Source organism: Achroia grisella, unplaced genomic scaffold (assembly GCF_030625045.1).
Source record: "Achroia grisella isolate CSIRO2021 unplaced genomic scaffold, CSIRO_AGI_Agris_v1 utg821, whole genome shotgun sequence".
Taxonomy (NCBI): Eukaryota; Metazoa; Arthropoda; class Insecta; order Lepidoptera; family Pyralidae; genus Achroia; species Achroia grisella.
The window spans coordinates 3976002-3994359 of record NW_026713035.1 but is presented as its reverse complement, the minus strand read 5'-3'; the positions used below and the strand labels follow the sequence as shown (position 1 = coordinate 3994359).

General features: G+C 36.0%; 1 protein-coding gene across 2 annotated transcripts in view; it reads right to left on the bottom strand.

Moving 5' to 3' along the window:
- Positions 1-1508: 1508 nt before the first annotated feature.
- Positions 1509-18358, bottom strand: part of LOC131852040 (cubilin) — a 101743-nt gene continuing 84893 nt past the window's right edge. For both annotated transcript variants that reach the window (XM_059202619.1, XM_059202618.1), the window contains 13 exons: positions 14729-14903; positions 13299-13325; positions 11777-11988; positions 9333-9540; positions 8465-8673; positions 7373-7508; positions 6968-7066; positions 6115-6329; positions 5116-5344; positions 4001-4199; positions 3332-3536; positions 2568-2697; positions 1509-1784 (listed from right to left, as the gene is read on the bottom strand). In XM_059202619.1, coding sequence (XP_059058602.1) covers positions 1553-1784; positions 2568-2697; positions 3332-3536; positions 4001-4199; positions 5116-5344; positions 6115-6329; positions 6968-7066; positions 7373-7508; positions 8465-8673; positions 9333-9540; positions 11777-11988; positions 13299-13325; positions 14729-14903 — 2276 coding nt within the window. In that variant the 3' untranslated portion in view covers positions 1509-1552. The remainder of the gene's footprint in view (positions 1785-2567; positions 2698-3331; positions 3537-4000; positions 4200-5115; positions 5345-6114; positions 6330-6967; positions 7067-7372; positions 7509-8464; positions 8674-9332; positions 9541-11776; positions 11989-13298; positions 13326-14728; positions 14904-18358) is intronic.

The following is an 18358-nucleotide window of genomic DNA, read 5'->3' as shown; positions in this document are numbered from 1 at the left end:
TGTAGCGAAGGCTTTAGATTTATGTGAACATTGTAATTGAACTCTTCTGAGTCATCACAGTATTGCAGAAAGACCAAGAGTAAAGGAACAGATATACGATTCGAGTGGAATTCGTGGATGTAAAAATGATTTCGTGTGAAAAGTTGAAAACATTTATATATTAGTAGTTGTAGTTATTTAAATTATTTTAGACAGGATGAAGTACGTAAATAAAAAGATCAGTAATCTTGCAACATAGTCAATATATTCTGCTAATTCACCAACAATAATTAATATGTTTCTCGTTTAAAACTTTATCTATACTATCATCCTAAGGTTACACACAGTACTATCCTTTGAGACAAAGATTGCATTGAACCATCAATAGTAAATTGAAAAGTTAAATATAGTGAACATAACATTATTCATTTTATAGAGATTAATTAGTTAATAGATCTACAGTGTTTTAATACAATATTTTACAACAATAGAAGACAAAAGCAGGAGTAAGCAGCAGCAAATGTGTATGACAAGCATCCTGAGCAACTGAGTACAATGTTATAATATACAAAGCCATAAATGAGCGGTAATTTGGAAGAAATGCTTGAATGTACTGCTTACTCCGTGTAAATATTCAACAAGCTACATTATTTTAATTAGAATTTATAGACATATTTATTTCCCTATAATGCGACAAAATGCAATAGTGTAAATACAATATTAGGTGGAAATGCAGAGTGCGGTGCCAATTTTATATAATACAGTGTCTTCGGTACCAATTTGGACAACCATTAAATACGAACTCTACTTAGAGACAAGAAAACCTTTAACAAATACAAATACTTCAATCGAATAGTCGCTTGAAATACAACACCTAGGAAAAAACATCAATACAACATATTTAGATATGTAGATTAAGTTACTGACGTTAGAGATTACACAGATAATATAATGATCAAGATAGACAACTTTAGTGTCGTTCAATTCTAAACTCTTAATTTAAGATTAAGCCTGTAGAATAAACCATTATATAATTATGAAGATCGATATGACATTTTTACATACTGTTCAGTTTAAAGTAAATGGTAAAATGTTATGCGATAATCCTCAAAAGTTTGAAAAATGTCATAACGACACGAGTGTGAAAATGTGGGGATTTAGATGAATTTAGTGGCGCAAATGTCGAATTCGATGAGACGTGTCATTAAAAACTATCAGTTGAATGTTATTATCGTGAATTTATAGGCATAACTACTAAACACTGAAATAGATAGTTTGCTTTAAATCCACTTGTAGTAGAATAGTAGGATGCTTTCTTTTTTCCATCGGTAAGTTTCAAAACATTTTCTGTTAATATTTTTACGTAGTCCAAAACCAACCACAAAACAAAGTATTTGTTAATACGCAACAATATTATCATAAAACAGTGCTACTCTTGTTAGTTTGTTACCACTTTCCTTTAGTCAGCTTGTCTACCATCATCATCAAAACATTTAAAAACTGACACGTCCCAAAAAACCGCTAAATCGGTTATAAATTAGGTGAGGGGGAGATGTAACGTGCGATTTGCGTACTAACAGTGGGGCGGTCGGCTGGGCGGCATGAGCGCGCAGTGCTGCAGGCCCGAGCAGGCGGCGGCGGGCGGCAGGCAGGCGCCCGCGCACTCGGCCGGCTCCACCCCCGCGCCCCCCGCACCCCCCGCACCCCCCGCACCACCCGCACACTCCCCGTTCTCGGCCACCGTCACCTCCGTCCACACCGCGCGCCACCCGGCCGCGCCCACCGCTTTATCCGCTATTATAAATCTTGAAACAAACATCCAGAGCTCGATCTCTTTCTCTTAACACTGCTACTCGATTTGAAATATGCATATTCTAAACCATTAAACGACCGGTTCAGGAACACCTGTGATTTAAAGTCGGATAACGCTCCACGTAATTAGGAGTGATAATTTGCTAAACTCATAAACGACACGTGCGATCCCGCGGTCAAAAACACGTGTGATTTATCGCCGGAAAGCGCTTGCCCGCAATCGTGAGTGATTATTTGCATTTATTCTTTGCTTTCGCTTGCGATTGCTTTTTATTGCATCGTGTTATGTTTATTGCACATTTAAGATTTCAAAATTACCAACAAATCTGTAATTAGATCCTTGCTCTATAGTCAGCCGCTATTTTCAAGTGATACTTATTTACTACAAAAACGTGCAAAAACATGCACTACGTACGCGCGGAATGACGCGCTCTTTTCTCGTTCTATTTGTCTATCTTACATGCACACTCTTTCCCACGTCATATCCGATTCGCGCGTGAAAAAGCGTCCATGTAAAGAGAAAGTAAATAATAACATTTCTAATTGCTGCCACCCAACTTTCCATACTTTTAACTTTGATAATAAAATTAGTGAACCCAATGCTTGTGTTGCGTTCTCCTGACGACGTGATGTTCGTGATACTACTCTGACAACGTGATACAAGAATATAGGTAAGTACTGAGTTCTATCAACTAGATGATCAGATTGTTTGCTGTTCCAGGTATATAAAAATATTGTAAATTTAAAAGTTTATTAATGAAGTGTTAATTACTCACGACAGCCTTATTGAGTTAGAAGAGGAGAGGTACTGCCAGCGGTCGGACGGCGCCTTCTCCCCGCAGAGCTCCAGCGGTGGACCCGGGCTCTCGTACCACAGCCGAAGCACCGCCGCTGGACATCCACGCTCTGAACAAACATTAAATCAACATATTATTAATTAATTAGAACTTTGAAGTAATTACTTAGCTGTATGATCTTACATAGCATAGGTAGGTCACATAACTGGAATAAATGTCTAAAATTTATGGATAGTCTTTCAAATTAGAGTTATTAGAAAGAGATTATTAGAGTTTTTATAATTAATTAATTTATAAAATATCTTTACTAACTTTGACTTGACCCAAAAAAGAATTGATTGATTTATTTTTTCATCTGAACTACATTAACAACCAGTAACGTAAGAGATATTCAGGCGATACGAGATACAAATAGTTTAGTACATACACAGAATAGTACAAAAGCAACACGTTCCACTCCAGCAACGTATGGTACCACGGGCGTCACATGACTATGTAGTGATACCTGATAAGCAGTAATCATCGCCTATTTACAGCAATATGTGCTGTTCACAGCTTATCAGGTCAATCGTAAGCTTCTTTGCCATTGCAATATTAAAATAACTACCCTAGAGGCTTCTGTGACTTGAGGAGCTTGGCTGGCTACTTTAGTAGTCTTGGCTGTACACGCAGAACTGTCCAGTTGAGAAGTTAAATGCGGAGCATAGAGTTCAAAATACATTATAACATAAAAAATTAGTTACCCGTGAGATGTCCCTCGACGGCGAAATGTTCAAAATTGAGCAACAATCGCTTGCCGGGTCGCGCGGTCACGAACCAGTTACAGACTCGAGAGGCCGCGCCGCGCGACGGCTGCTCGTACGGCAGCGGGAACCGCGGCGACGTCACCACGCCCCACTCCGCGCCAGACATGTTGCCGCCGCAGTCGCCGAATATAGACTTCGCCGGCTGTTGACCACCACACAACAATTAATGTTACGTTTAATCAGCCCGCGACTCAGAAACAGGTCGATGTGACTAATTTCTATAATGGTAAAGATAGTTGTATTATAGGCCTAGTGAACATCAGCTGCGGTTCCGGGGGTGGGTTGAAAACCACGACCCAGGAAAACCTGGTCTATATTATGCCGGTCTATATTTATAAAAAAAAATATAAATATAGACCATTTTAGAAGTTTTCTCCGAGAGGAAATTATTGACGAAATTAGGCCCTGAATCGGGGACCATATAAGAGTAATTACTGGCCGTAGCCCGAACAGACCAGACCCCACAACAGAAGTCACTCAATACTGAAAATTGTTAATTAATGCCGTCATTGCGGCACTAAAGTAATAAATTATATTAAGATAAGGCCGGGCGTGGCGGGCCCCACCGGCGGCCCAGCGCAATATAACAGTAAACAGCGGCCCAACCTCGAACACGTATCGGGCCTTGAAGCCGGAGGCGACGGCGTCGGCGTCGGTGTGGAGCGCGAGCAGCAGGCCGCCGGCGCCGCGCGGGGACTGCAGCGGGCCGGGCGTGGCGGGCCCGCACCACCGACCCAGCGCCACGCGCGAGCCCTCGCGTCCGCGCCACCACGCCTCCACCCAGTCCTCGCTGCACGTCGCGCCCCTGCACGCCGACACAATATACACACATATAAATTGATTATTTTAAACGATTTTTTAAAATTCATATGTGTACTAATATTACGAAGGGATGTCTGTCTGTTTTTTATATTTTCACGACTAAACGGCCGGGCCGTTATTATAATCGTTAACAGATTGTTTTGCGACAAAATATACACTATGTCCTTCCTCGTTAGAAAATATTCATTTTCGTCATATCAATTTTCATTAAGATCCGTTTAGCCGTTGAGTCTGAAGAAGTGATGCACAGACAACTGCATGGATTTATACTATCTCATTTTCTCTAAACACCAAACAGAGTCTGTACAAAGTCGTCAGAGTGGATGCTCGTGTCTGTTTTACCCATTTCAGTCACTACAGAGCATATGGTTTAGTTGAAGGGTGACATGACGAAATGTCAGGATACGGAGATTTAATACCTCAGTAATCCGCAATGGGAACCCTTGAAGGTACCACGGACGTCATATGATGTCGTGATGTTCGATGTACTATTCATTTATATCGCCACCTATGCCATTTACTATCAATATTGTTTGTTATTGCAATTTTATTGAAAAAAGTTTGGTTATTTACAAATATTTATTACATACAGTTATTTAATATTTTATTTGTAAATGATTGTAAATAAATTTATGAAACTGTGTATTTATGTGTGGGAATCGCCTACAAAACTAAACCACAAATCTAGCATTTTTAAAATAATATTATTTCAACTATGTCCGAGCATTTTATAAACTAGTATGTTTTTGTCTCTTAGACGCCAAGGGAAATTTTGATAAGTATGCATTTTCTTTTGGTTTAACAAATTCCTAAATGGCACTTTTCGAGTCAAAACTATATTATTATAGAAAATCGAAACACTCCTACTTTATGTAGATGATATAATCATCGGTACTTACCCGTAAAGGCCAGCGGTGGCGTTCCACGAATCAGCTCTGACTTTAAAATGGTCGAACACCACAGTGACCTGTTCGTTGGGGGTGGCGTCTAGTGTGTACGTGCAGTTAGTACGCGAGGGGTAGTTGGAGGGGTACCGTGGGGAGTTAAACTCTCCCCGTTTCTTTGCCTCTGAGCGGTAAGTGAACGCGCATTCCCCGCCCGGCGCTGCAGTACCCGGCACGCGATATTCTATACACAGAGAAAAAAAACCTTATAATAATAATAATAACGCTGGATAATGAACACAGCACCATCTAGTCCCACGGTAAGCAGAGCTTGTATTATGGGTACTAGACAACTAATATAAACACTATTTTTTTTTTAAATACAAACATAATATTCAAAGAAAACACCCAGACCCGTACAAACAAACATAATCATGAACACAAATATTTGCACTGTGCGAGGAATCCAACCCGCGACCATCGGAAGTAAGGCGATGTGCTAAACCACTAGACCACAGAGATTGTCAAATAAATAATAAATGGAACTGATCACTAATACTTACTATGGAATATATTAAAATCTAACTTATCTTTTAAAAATCTTCTACAGTTACATTAGAAAGTCCTTTGTTGGCCGCCAAATTACTCAATTTGATATTTTTACATATTGTTCGGCAATTACGTTTACATGTACTTTCAAGTATGCTTATGAGAAATAGTTCACTATTATCGTTATTTACTATAAGTATGCATTTATTTATGTTTACGTGGTATAAAGTCGCCGCCACTATCTGTACGCTTAGATGATGATGAATGATTTAAAAGCAAAGTTTATATGTAAATATATGCTATATTGAAAAGATGAGAAATTTTAAGTTTTGTAATGCACCCGTACAATGTTTTGGCCCTGAGTCGTTCTATATCGCAAGGTAAGACTTCATAAACACATTTTCTATATTAAATAGCTAAAAGTATTCGGAAGACAGATGATTCTAGTGAATACGGGTTACTTACCAGTCTCAAATGTATATTTAGCCTTAAATCCCCTTCCCTGTAGCTCTCCAGAGCTGAACACCATCACAAGTCGAGGCCCGTCCGACACCAACGGCGGGGGAAATGGTGGCGGGCCGTTGGATCCCTCCCCACACAACTCTGCATCGTGTTTGTCATAAGAATCTGTCGCTTCTTGCCCGCGAAGGTATACCTTGAGATAACCATCTGGGCAAGTTCTGAAAAGATAATTGTTGAGTTGTTTATCTAAATAGATAGATTATTTGAACTCTTAGCACACATTAAAATAAAGATAAAACAAAAGATATCACAAAGCAGTAAACAGTTACATAACCATTAAGGCTATTATCGCCAAGTTAAGAAAATCTCTAATACTTTGGAAAATTTACAATAACTAATAGGCAAAATAAATTATCAGATATCAAATTCTAAACTGTTTAAAATAATTCATATGACATAATTGAGTTTTTGGCAATTTAGAAAGAAATAGGAAAGTAGAAGAGTAAAGTGGCGGACAAAAAGAAGGAAAGCTGACCCCACCACTATGTGGGATATATTGCTTGGAAGAGAGAGACAGAGGAAAGAAATAAGAAAGCAATTCTAGGCTTAGACTTCATGAATAATGAATTTACTTCATGAATTTCCTGGAAAGTTGAACCGATTAAGATGATACAGCTGTGTGATATATATACTTTGTCAGATCGTTTCTTTCCAGCAGCATTGTGTAAATAGATGGAAAGGACCTCTCCTTTCAGTCTATTTGCTTCTTGCATCCTTTAATATAGTAAACGAATATGGTAACATAAATTAGGTTTCAAAAGCTGGTAATTGGAAGACTAATCATACCAATACTCACTCCGGTTTCTCTTTTAATCCTCTGGGAATAGAAAAGTTCTGGAACTCTAATCGTACCCTTTCTAAATTTTGTGAATCTTGCATACCATATATAAAATATCTGAAAAAAAAAATTGGTATTAACAACTTAACCGCCTCGGCTGAATGTTACTTGAACATTGATTTTTATTGCTAGTGAAATGTATAAGGAGGTGAAATTGCTTGTGTCGGCAATTGGGTAGTACACAGTAAGCAGGCATGTGCCTATAATGTACAAATTGATACAATTTAAATTTCTGAGTTTAAATCAAATCAAATCAAAATCATGTAGGACATTTTAGCTGTCTATGAACGTAAAATTTTTGGTTTAATTTTTTTCCCTACTATCTGGTAATGAAAAACAAGGCATAATATGCTATACGCTTACCTACAAACAACTTTTTGTATATACGGGAATGGATAATTTGGATGGTACACGAATCCTGTAGACTCCTTTTTACTAAGAATCTTCTGGTCGCACTCTGAGCCCCTAATGTGCTCGGCATCGTGTTTACTTATAAAATCTGAAAGAACAAAACATTAAATTTAGATTAATGGAATAAAGAGTACCTACCCACTGAACAAGAGCATTGAAATTAATTTCCATCGAGCTACATTGAAACAACTAGCATTTTTATCTATATATACATATATATAAACGAATTATTATATTGGAATTTAATTATACTGAAAGTTTTGCAACTAATACCGATTTTCACGGTTCGCTATTCTGTCACGTGGTTGCTAACATTGACAAAGCTGTTAAAAATAAAATATAAAATGAGCAATTGCTAAAAGAAACAGAAGTTATATAATTAAGCCTCAGTTGCCTTATAGGATAAACAAATAGTAGGACTCTTACCGGATAAATAAACATGTAAAGTCTGACAACTCTTGCTTCATATTCTTTCTGTACTGTAGTTTACTTTATTTAATCTAATCTACTGATGTTACACAACCCATTCTTTCACGCGCGATTTAGCGCAGGACAGCCAGCTCGCGCAATCGTGAAAGATTTAACTATTTTTTTACTCATTCTTTCGCGCGTGTGTCTCTGTTTGTTATTTTATTGTTCACGAATTTTATTTTCCAGAGACATTTTAAATATTTATGTATAAATCATTACATAGTATAAAGCAAAGTCGCTGTCGCTGTCAGTCCGTCCCTATATACATAGGGACGGACATAGCTTAAATCTTTAAAACTACGCAACGAATTTGAAGCGGTTTATCTTTTAATAGATAGAGTGATTCAAGAAGAAGGTTTATGTATATAATACATGTACATCCGTGCGAAGACAGGACGAGTAGCTACTCGTAGTTATCAATAAATCTATAATTATGATTTTACACTATTTTCGTTCTATTTGTATACATTAACATTCACATTCTTTCCTGAGTGACAGCGTGTTCGCGCGTGAAAGAGCGTACATGTAAAGGCAGCTAATATGGAGACATCTTAAATTGCAAATAGAACTCACCTAACTTAACAAAACTTTCAGAAAATTCGAAGATTGCTTTAAACCCCCTGTTCTGTGTGCTGGCGGAGCGCGGCAGCGTGAAGAATGTCACCAGCAGCCGCTCGTCGCTGGAGTACAGCACCAGGTTGCGTTGCTGGCCGCAGTAGGTGCCGATCACAGCTGAGGAATTGTCGGGCCCGTCGTACACGCGCACCCAGTCGAACGGGCAACTGCAATCCAGGTAAAATTTATTTATATATCTCCAATGCACAAAATATTAAGGGAAAATTACATATAGCGGACTAACGTAACTAAAATTTTCTACCACAGGTTGTGCAGCGAAAAATTGTAGGCGGTGCAAATATAATCAATAAGAAAAACAATGTCATAAAAAGTATATACCTACTGAAAGTAAGTACATGAAAACACATGCATATACATACAAAAATACATATATAATATATATCAAGCTATAATATATATAAAGCTATAAATAAATATGAATAAATGTAGTTTAAACGAGGAAGATTTTATATGACCTCGGTGGTCCAGCGGTTTAACATACCACTTTACATATGATGGTCCGCAGTCATCGAAAGTAAGAGCTAGCACGGTACAAATATTTGTATTCATGAATATGATTGATTGATTTTATATGTATGTTATGCTGTGATTAGTTTACGACTAGATGGCGCTGTATGGTGTATTATACAAAGTCGTCTGCACGTGTTTCTCTGTCCCGCATTTTTCCATCGCCGTCCAGAAAAGTACGTTGTAAGCTGTGTTTTGGTGGAAGGATAAAGATATGAAGTTACGAGAAGGAAGGAAGGCAAGAGGGTTAGGGACACGGATCCTTAATAACAACATGTTAAAAAAACTATGTACTCACTGAGGGCCGCCGAAAAAAAGATCGAAGTCGCGAAACTCGAGCCGTATGCGTTGTCCCGGCTGCCCGCTGAACATGTAGTTGCAGGTGATGTCCTTCGGGTATATCCCGGGGTAAGTCGGCGACAGTAGCAGCCCTGTTCTGCGCTTGTTGGCCTCTATCACGAACGAGCACATCGTATTCGGCACCGGGGTCCCCACTTCGAAGTCCGCTGAGAATTTTACAATTTTTTTTATGCAATAATAATAAAAATGCGTTCTGCACTTTTTTTAACACCGGTAGTGTTAATTATGAATAATATTTTGGCATGCAGAAGTGATTTAAATATATAAATATTAGCTGACCAGTTGTTTTGCCATATAAATTATTTCTACTACACTCTTACATTCTTGGGGCTTAAAAATAACTGCCGATATATTCTCAAACCTACTAAATGTACACTAAAAACTTGATAAAAATCAGTCAAGCCGACCTCATGCTTTTCTCATCATTTCATTTCATTTCCTCCGCTGGTGCCCGCCAGCTATATTGTTAGCGCAGGCGGGCGCACTTGCCCTTATCATCCATTAAGAAAAATATTTACACTGTTATAGCACTATAGGTATCTATAGCATAGTAAGCTACCAATTTAAATATAATGCGAAATATAATAAATACGCTAAAAATGTTTAAAAATTTATAAATCATTTATTATATTTGAATATAGAGTTGTTAGTAAAAGAACAGAGCATTTTTATGGCGATTTTTTCTAAATTTAATGGAGCAGAATTTACCGAACAAAACATCCGGCGTAGGTATTTTTTTTTATGAAAACGGCCGTATTTGCACTCGGGCGGATTTAATGTTTATAAAATGTTAATCTCCAAAGAATCTCTTTGGAAAAGTAAGGTGCAAAAGAACAAAGCATATTTGTTCGGGAAAAATTGCCTTTATATAGTGCCCCTTTAATAAATATACAGAGCTGATAAAACTGAAAAAAAAATTGGCATGCTCTCTTGTTCAATCTGGTGGAATATACGAGGGTAGGTGAACGTTTAAAATATTTAAGTACTATCTACAAGATTCCTTCGGTGAGTAATCTTCGTTCTACATGAGAATAATAAATTATGTACAAAGACAGTGATGTAAGTTTGATGTCTCGTAAAATTCGACTATCGATTCTAACCACTCTGCTGTATCTACTTCTTGAATTAGCGAATATTGAATAGTAAAGTGTGTTTGCGGTCGCAAATAGCCAAATAATACATTTAAAAATATTTTTTTTTAATTCAAGTTTGGAACGTCACGCATCGAACATTAATATTGTTTTATTTTACTTTTTATAATTTTTTTCACTTCATAGCGAACATTGTCACTATTAAATTCAACGTACAATAAATTCTAACAAGTTTTTATTTTATTGTTATAACAAATGTAGCAGCTGGAGCAATATTCATCCAGCGAACAAAGTAAGAAATATTTACTTTTAATTTTTTATTTACTAAAGAAGAATTTTTGAATTAGGAACCGAAAATTTCATTTATATTGTCATATCAAAGAATCAACTATTTTATTGCTACAGCATAGGAGGCAAAGTGCTTGTGGCTCACCTGATGGTAAGTGATTACTACCCACGAGCATCCGTACCCGATATCTCTCTGTATCATTCATATAAATGCGGTCGTTGCTTTAATTAAAAAATAATCCATCTCTGTTTTATCTGCGGTTGTCACATTTCAATTTACTGTTTTATAATTATTAAAACGAGTTTAATTGTTCACAATTACCCATAGGTAGGTTCGCCTAATTAGTCTATATGCAAAGTTACAAAATACGTTTAAAATTAATGTCTAAAATATAACCGTAAACTTTTAATTAAGTGAATTTCCTATGATTAAACTGGTCTCTGTCTTTGGTGGCTACAACAATAATAATAACAGTATCTCAGGACAATTCACACAGCGTCAGTCCCTAGGTAAGCAGGCCCCGATAATTTTGTGGTACAGCACACCGCTTTACATCTAATAGTAACGGGTACGATTCCTTGCTTTGTTGAGTTAGTGAAGAGTGTTGACGGTGTATATTCATCTCCCCTTTCAACCCCTAATAAATAAAGGGTTGTACCCTTTATTCGCATTAAAAAGTAGACTCATAATATCAAGAAAGTAAGGATTACTCAAACTTACTGGCGTTGATGAACTCGTAGCTGCCCGTGAAGAATTATGGTGGTGTGTATTCATCTCCCTTTTCAACCCCTTACAACCCTTTTTCACATTAAAAAGTAGCCTTATAATATTAATAAGGAAGTTAGGATTACTCCAACTTACTGGCGTTGATGAACTCGTAGCTGCCCGTGAAGAGTTATGGCGGTGTGTATTCATCTCCCTTTTCAACCCCTTACAACCCTTTTTCACATTAAAAAGTAGCCTTATAATATTAATAAGGAAGTTAGGATTACTCCAACTTACTGGCGTTGATGAACTCGTAGCTGCCCGTGAAGAGTGTTGGCGGTGTGTACATTTTGTCGGTGTAGAAGGAGAGAGCGACGGCCCGATGTAATGACACCCGCCGCCTCGGTGGTATGGGCCCGCAGTACCGGCCCCCGAACGCCGAGTTGACCAGCTCCACCGTCTCCAGGGACGCCATCTCCGAATATATGTCCATGTACTCGTGCATACATCTACAATGCCATAATCTTAAATGTTTTATCTGAAAATCAGTAGTTTGTAGCTACAAGTATAATATTTAATAACTTGAACTCATATTCCTGAATGGTTTAAACTCTGATGGATCTGATTACGACGGCCTGAGCCGGGGTTTGAAGCCCTAGAGGTGCCCTTAGACTAAAGTCGTATCCGTCAGGTGGGAGCTGGTCTTCAGCGCTCCAAAAGTACGCGGGTTTGGAGTGCCATCTGCAGTCGTCCCCTATCTTCCGGTAAAGCTTTAAGGCCAGCTGTAGCCAACAGCATTAGAGTAGACCGCAAAAAAAAATTGGTAAAGAATTCTTTTATCAATGGAATGTAACATATATGAGTATAAATGTATAAATTTTATATAGATATTTATATATTATTATTTATATTTTAGTATACGCATGTGCAAATAAATATTATATAAATAAATATTCTGCAAATAAATTATATGATTTGTTTCTATAATTTCTCTTTCTAACCTGACATTACAAACAGCTTACAAAGTAAGCTGTTAGGCAGCTGAAATAAGTGCCTCTGAGGTACCTACGCAGACTTTTTAGTCTACCTCTACTAAGTACCGTCATCTTATTTGGTATTGAATTTGCATTTAAAAAAATATGCTAAATAAATCAACGAGGATTGTGAAATTGGAATATAAATTTATATAAACGATGCTTAATTCCTAGAATGTTCTTCAATGGAATGTTGTTGTGTATATTTATTAGGGACGGATCGTACGCTCAAGTTAAGATTCAGTACAAACTGCTCCACCGGGCTCTACCGTAAATCACTGGATTACGTCGCACTTTGCAAATTTTGTAAGTAGATTCTTAACCTACTGTATATATAACTTCTCTATATCATTTTCATTTAATGTTAGACATAGATACCTACCTATATAATATACATTGTAAATAAAGTGGCTTAAAAAAAAGTAATTCAATTGAGTTTCTTGCCAGTTCTTCTCAAATCTATATAAATATATACTGAACTGGACGGTAAGGAAAAAAATATAATATAAAAAAATTGGCTTCTATAAGCGGCTAAAATGTCCTACAAGAATATATATTCATGTAGGATATTTTATTTTCATGAGATAGTAAAGATGTGTTTAGTAATACATACTCTACATAATAGTACATTCATGTTATACCAAAATCCAAGATTACCTGATAAAGTTTGACCTAATTCTTACGTCAATACAAAGCACAAATAAATCTCAGAAAAGAAAACATGTTTGCGTCGCATAATTTACAGGCGAGTGGAAAGGGATAAAAGGGATGGCAGATATACTCACGCTGGAAGCTCCCCCACTGCGGCCCCACTGGAAAAAAAAACAACTATGAAAATATGTCTCATAATCGATGAATAGAATGTTGGTAAAAATGCTATCACTCATTTACGTAGTGCAATATTATACCCTAAATTTATGTAATTAAATATTAAATTACTATAGCAAGTAATATTTACAATGGGTTATATTACTAACTTAGATAGAATGAAAATATGATGTAATCAGGATGAGATAAAGTTCCATTGCTAGGAATATACTTTATTAATTGGGCTTTTACATGGTTCCCCTTGTCCAAATTGCAGTTTAATCTTAGTGAATTCGCCTTGAAGAGCTGGCTTAAAACTAAACTGATAATTTAACTTAAAATTAACGTTAACTGATTGAAAACAGATAGTGCTTCTTTTTTAATTGGCAAATCTATTTTATTTTCTAACTTATAAACACTTACTCTAAGGTTGAATTTGTCTAAAACGTCAACTTAAAGAAGTGGGCTTGAATGGAACAGAAATAAAGGAAAGAAAAAATTTCCAAATTAGATTCTACCTAGTGCTTCTTTTTTAAATGGCAAATCTATTTTATTTTCTTACTTATAAACACATACTTACTGTATTTTGACAGGTTGAATTTGCCTAAAACGTCAACCTTAAAGAAATGAATGGGACAGAAATAAAGGCACGTAAGTAGGACAAGAAAGAAAATATTTACGGTTACTCTATAAATATTGTAACTAGGGTACTATCAATATAGATATCAATATTTTCATAGTTGACATATGGAATAAGTGGTTTTGCTTACTGGTAAAGAAGACCATGAATGAATAATATTATGGGCTTTGCAGATAACAAAAATAGAATATATACTGAAATCTGTTTGTGGCATTGTTTATTTTATTACCTTTATTCATATAATGTTAGTAAGATATTTAGAATAATGATAATTATATTTTAGGCCAGCGATTCCCAAAGTGGTCTATATCGACCCTCAGGGATCTATGGCAAACTGCAAGGGGTCTATGCCAGCAGTCATCTTGTTGTTTTTACTTTATGTTTTTATTTTGATTGTACTCTAATCTTATACTTATACGGATACTTACTTAGGGACACGTCAGAGCTTGGTTGTTGAAAACGGGCATGACTGTTTTAATGTTGGCAAGCCTGACACCGAAGCTAATATATTCATGATACGCCATAGATTTGTCTATTTATCTATATATAGTGTATATAGTATCGTATATCTAAGTAGATGTACGAAGTTATAGACCAAATTGAACTATTGTTCAAGAATTTAACGTATTTTGTATTTCTTAAGATAGTGTTTTAAACTTGGTAATAGTTATTTAAAGATGATATAAGTGTTTCAAAATTGCCAAGTCTGACACGGAAGCCTAATATGTAAAAATACATCGCCAACATGACGAAATGGTTGACACTTACTCTGGTGGTTTTCCTCGTAGTTCGAAGGTGCGGAACTGGACTAGAACGCGCTGCCCCGGCGCCGCTAGGAACGTGTAGAGGCACTGCCGGCTGTGGTTGCCGGGGTTCACCAGCTCCGGGGCGTGGAAGGTGCCGTTGGTGGTCCCTCCGCGACTCACGAACGTGCGGTCGCACTCTGCATACAACATTCAATTCTTTATTCAAATACACTTAAATTTAATAGCTTTTGAATAGTCGTATATGACCTTTCGCACTCTGCACGTAACATTATTCAATTCTTTATTCAAATAAAATTAAATTTAATCACTTTTGAATAATCGTATAGGTAGCCTAGGTGGTCTAACAATTTAGCATACTGTCTTACTTTCTTTGGTCTGTATAATTTGTATTCATGAATATGTTTGTTTGTATGGGGCGTTTTCTATGTAGGTATTTATAAAAAAAGGAAATATTTTTATCGGTTATCTATTACCCATAGCTTTGGACTAGTGTCTACCATAGAGTTTGACTTTGGATAACAACAGAGTTGTCCTTAATAGATTAGAAAAAGTAGTATATACCTAATGATGTTTCCATCGCTAAGCAGCTTACTTTGCAAATATCCTTTTCAAAAAATAATTTATGACAGTGGATAAGACAATGTCCGAGATATAAGAAAAGTATATTATTGTTACAATTTTATTAATACTATTTTAAGTTACAAATTATTATTAAAATTAATAGTAAATAATAAAATTAATATAATATAACAAAAGATTTCATTCCAAGGAAGTTAAGTGCTGCTTACACTTGGTTGTTAAGCTTTTTTTAGGTTGAATTGTCATTATAAAAATGAAACCATAATTTTTTTAGCCCTGTATAAGAAACGAAGTATGTTTAGGTCAAGAGACTGTTTTCTAGCTCAAAACTCTTGAGAAATGCTGAACCTCCTTAGATGCTATCATGCAAACAATAATGACCTTTTCTTTTGGGCCAACACGTCTTTTTATTATTCGACGTAGAATTATTGAACAGTATATTTCTTAACAAAAAAGAAATATTACAAAAGGAAATCTACAGATCAAATCTATTTTTACTGTTTTGACAAAGTGTTTAAGTGTTAAGTAGAAACCGTCGTTTATACGAGTAGGTATACACGAAATGCCAACGTATCAGACAGACAGTATCGTAGGATGACGTGATATTGCTATTCCTAAGGATTATTCTAATGCGTTGCTATTGCGGAGTACTAGGAAGCGTATGTTCCCACACGCTTCCACAACTGAGTAGGGCGAGATAGGTCGCCCTAACAATGAGATGGGGCCTGCCCTATACCAGTTGCAGGGCGGGCCAACACCGCCGGAATCACGGTAGAATGCGGTAGTTTTTTAGTGAATAAGAATCCCACACACTCTTCATCCCTCTGGAGGTGAGACGGTGTTTTGAAGATTTTCCACACGATAAAGAAATGTTACTATACATTTTGCCTCCGTATACTCTAATTTCTCTGACATTAAAACCGAAATACAACTTACAAAGCAAGTTACTTGCCCTCAAAAATAAGTGGTCAACAGAGGTCCACAACATCGACACTATCTAAAATAATTGTAAAGTTCGTGTTACTATTGTTTTAACAATTGTATTATTATTTTACAATTTTAATGAGAGCTACAATAAAAAAATGTCACTGTTCAAAATTGCTTATATTAAGTTTATTTGAATAAAGATTTCTATTCATTTTTCATACTGTTATTCGTAGATTACGGATATTTCTTCAGAATACGTGACGTCAGAAATATGTGTTTGTAATAACGTATATGGAATTTATTAGAGCGGTAACATTACACAGCTGATAGTGTCGCATCCATCAGTGGAACTAATCAATCACAGCCGCCGAGATCGGGTTGGGGAATATAATAAGTATAATCTATTATTTTACTAGCCCGCGAGCCAACATCAATGAGAGCAATTTTGTACAACGCCAGTTTTTGTACTAAACAGTAGAAGATCTGTTTTAATAAATTTCATTAACATGAATTGAAATGAACTTTAAAGTTTTATTGCATAGGGTCTATTTGTAGCACAAATATATTTTAATAGTTTGTGACATTCCTGTTGCTCAATCCACCCTCGAAACCGCAGCTGATTTTCACTTGCTTCATAATACAACTATCTTGACCGTTTTAGAAGGCGAGAGGAAATCATTGACGAATTTAGGTTCAGGCTCGCAAACTATACCTTCTGTTATCAACAAAAGTTATAGAAAGTAGAAACGTGTCTTGTGTGTATGTAAAGCAATATTTTTGCCAATTGTGGACAGGTTAAGATATTTAGTTTTAATGGAAAATATTGGTCGTATTTGATTTACTGATTTTACTGACGTTTTCATTTAGACTTTGTAAAAAATCGTCTCCGTGGGTATTTGAGTATCATCGTCTATTTCATACGCCAAGTCGAGTCTTTAAAACTATAAATAACACTCCGCTCAACATGGGACTTGATGTCTAAACAACATACCGGCAACAAACCTAGTTTTAAATGACATTATGTAAATTAGGCGAAAATATTTAGGACAAAAATCATGTAAGTGAGTAAGTGTGATGCAGACGAGGTTCCGCGGGTCAGCTAGTGAGTGAATAAAACAAAGTAAATACTCGTATAAAGTATTAAAAGAAACGTAAGTATTTATACATTGTATCGAGGTATATTTATAGCTGTATGAACCGAGTAGATATATCATTTAGAGTGAGGCATTTTGTTTGAGAGCGCATCGTTGTAAGCCGTCGGACGCACGCCGAGTTGCGACTCGGGGACCATTCATAAACCCTCAAATCTCTCCTTTGTTTTGTGGTTTAATTTCGCTGAAAAATTGAGATAAAACCCTACTGCCTACTAACGAGAACCTGTTTATGTGTACTTATGTCTTTTTTTCGTAAAACAATATATATTGTTAAAATAGAACAACAATAACTTTATGACAAAATATATATAGAACATATATTGCTGTAAGATATTTATCCACATATATATGTATATATGACACTATATATTATACTAGCGAGCATAGCTGCATAAAGCAAGTACTGTAGAATAATATCCTACCTATCTAAATATTCCTAATTTATCCCAATTATTTGTATTAATTTGATTAAAACTCTTAAAACTAAAATACTGAGACTAAATTATTTTTTAACGATTCCTTTACTTATTTCTATGCAATACGTACACCCTTATGTTCTATACTGAAATGCACCGAGCGTCTTACAAAGAACTTCTTTACAAGTCTTCAGACATTAGAAAATTCAAAGCAATGGAATATTCACGCTCGGATGGGCTGTTAGAAGCATACACGTTACTTCCTTAGTACATTTCGCAGAAAATAAATAGTAGAAATATTTTAAAGTTATATACTTAATATAACACCACTTTACAGATCCAATTTCATATCTGAGTCTTTTACTATCTAAGTTTCATAATAAATTTTCTGTTACCAAGTATCTTTTATGGGAATGGGTATAAAAAATTACAATAAGATACCAAAGGATATACTAAAATTACTTTATATAAATTTAAAACATCTGTTAAATCATATTTACTGAGCAAAGCCTATTACTCACTAACTTATTACTACTTAAATAACGAAGGTGCATG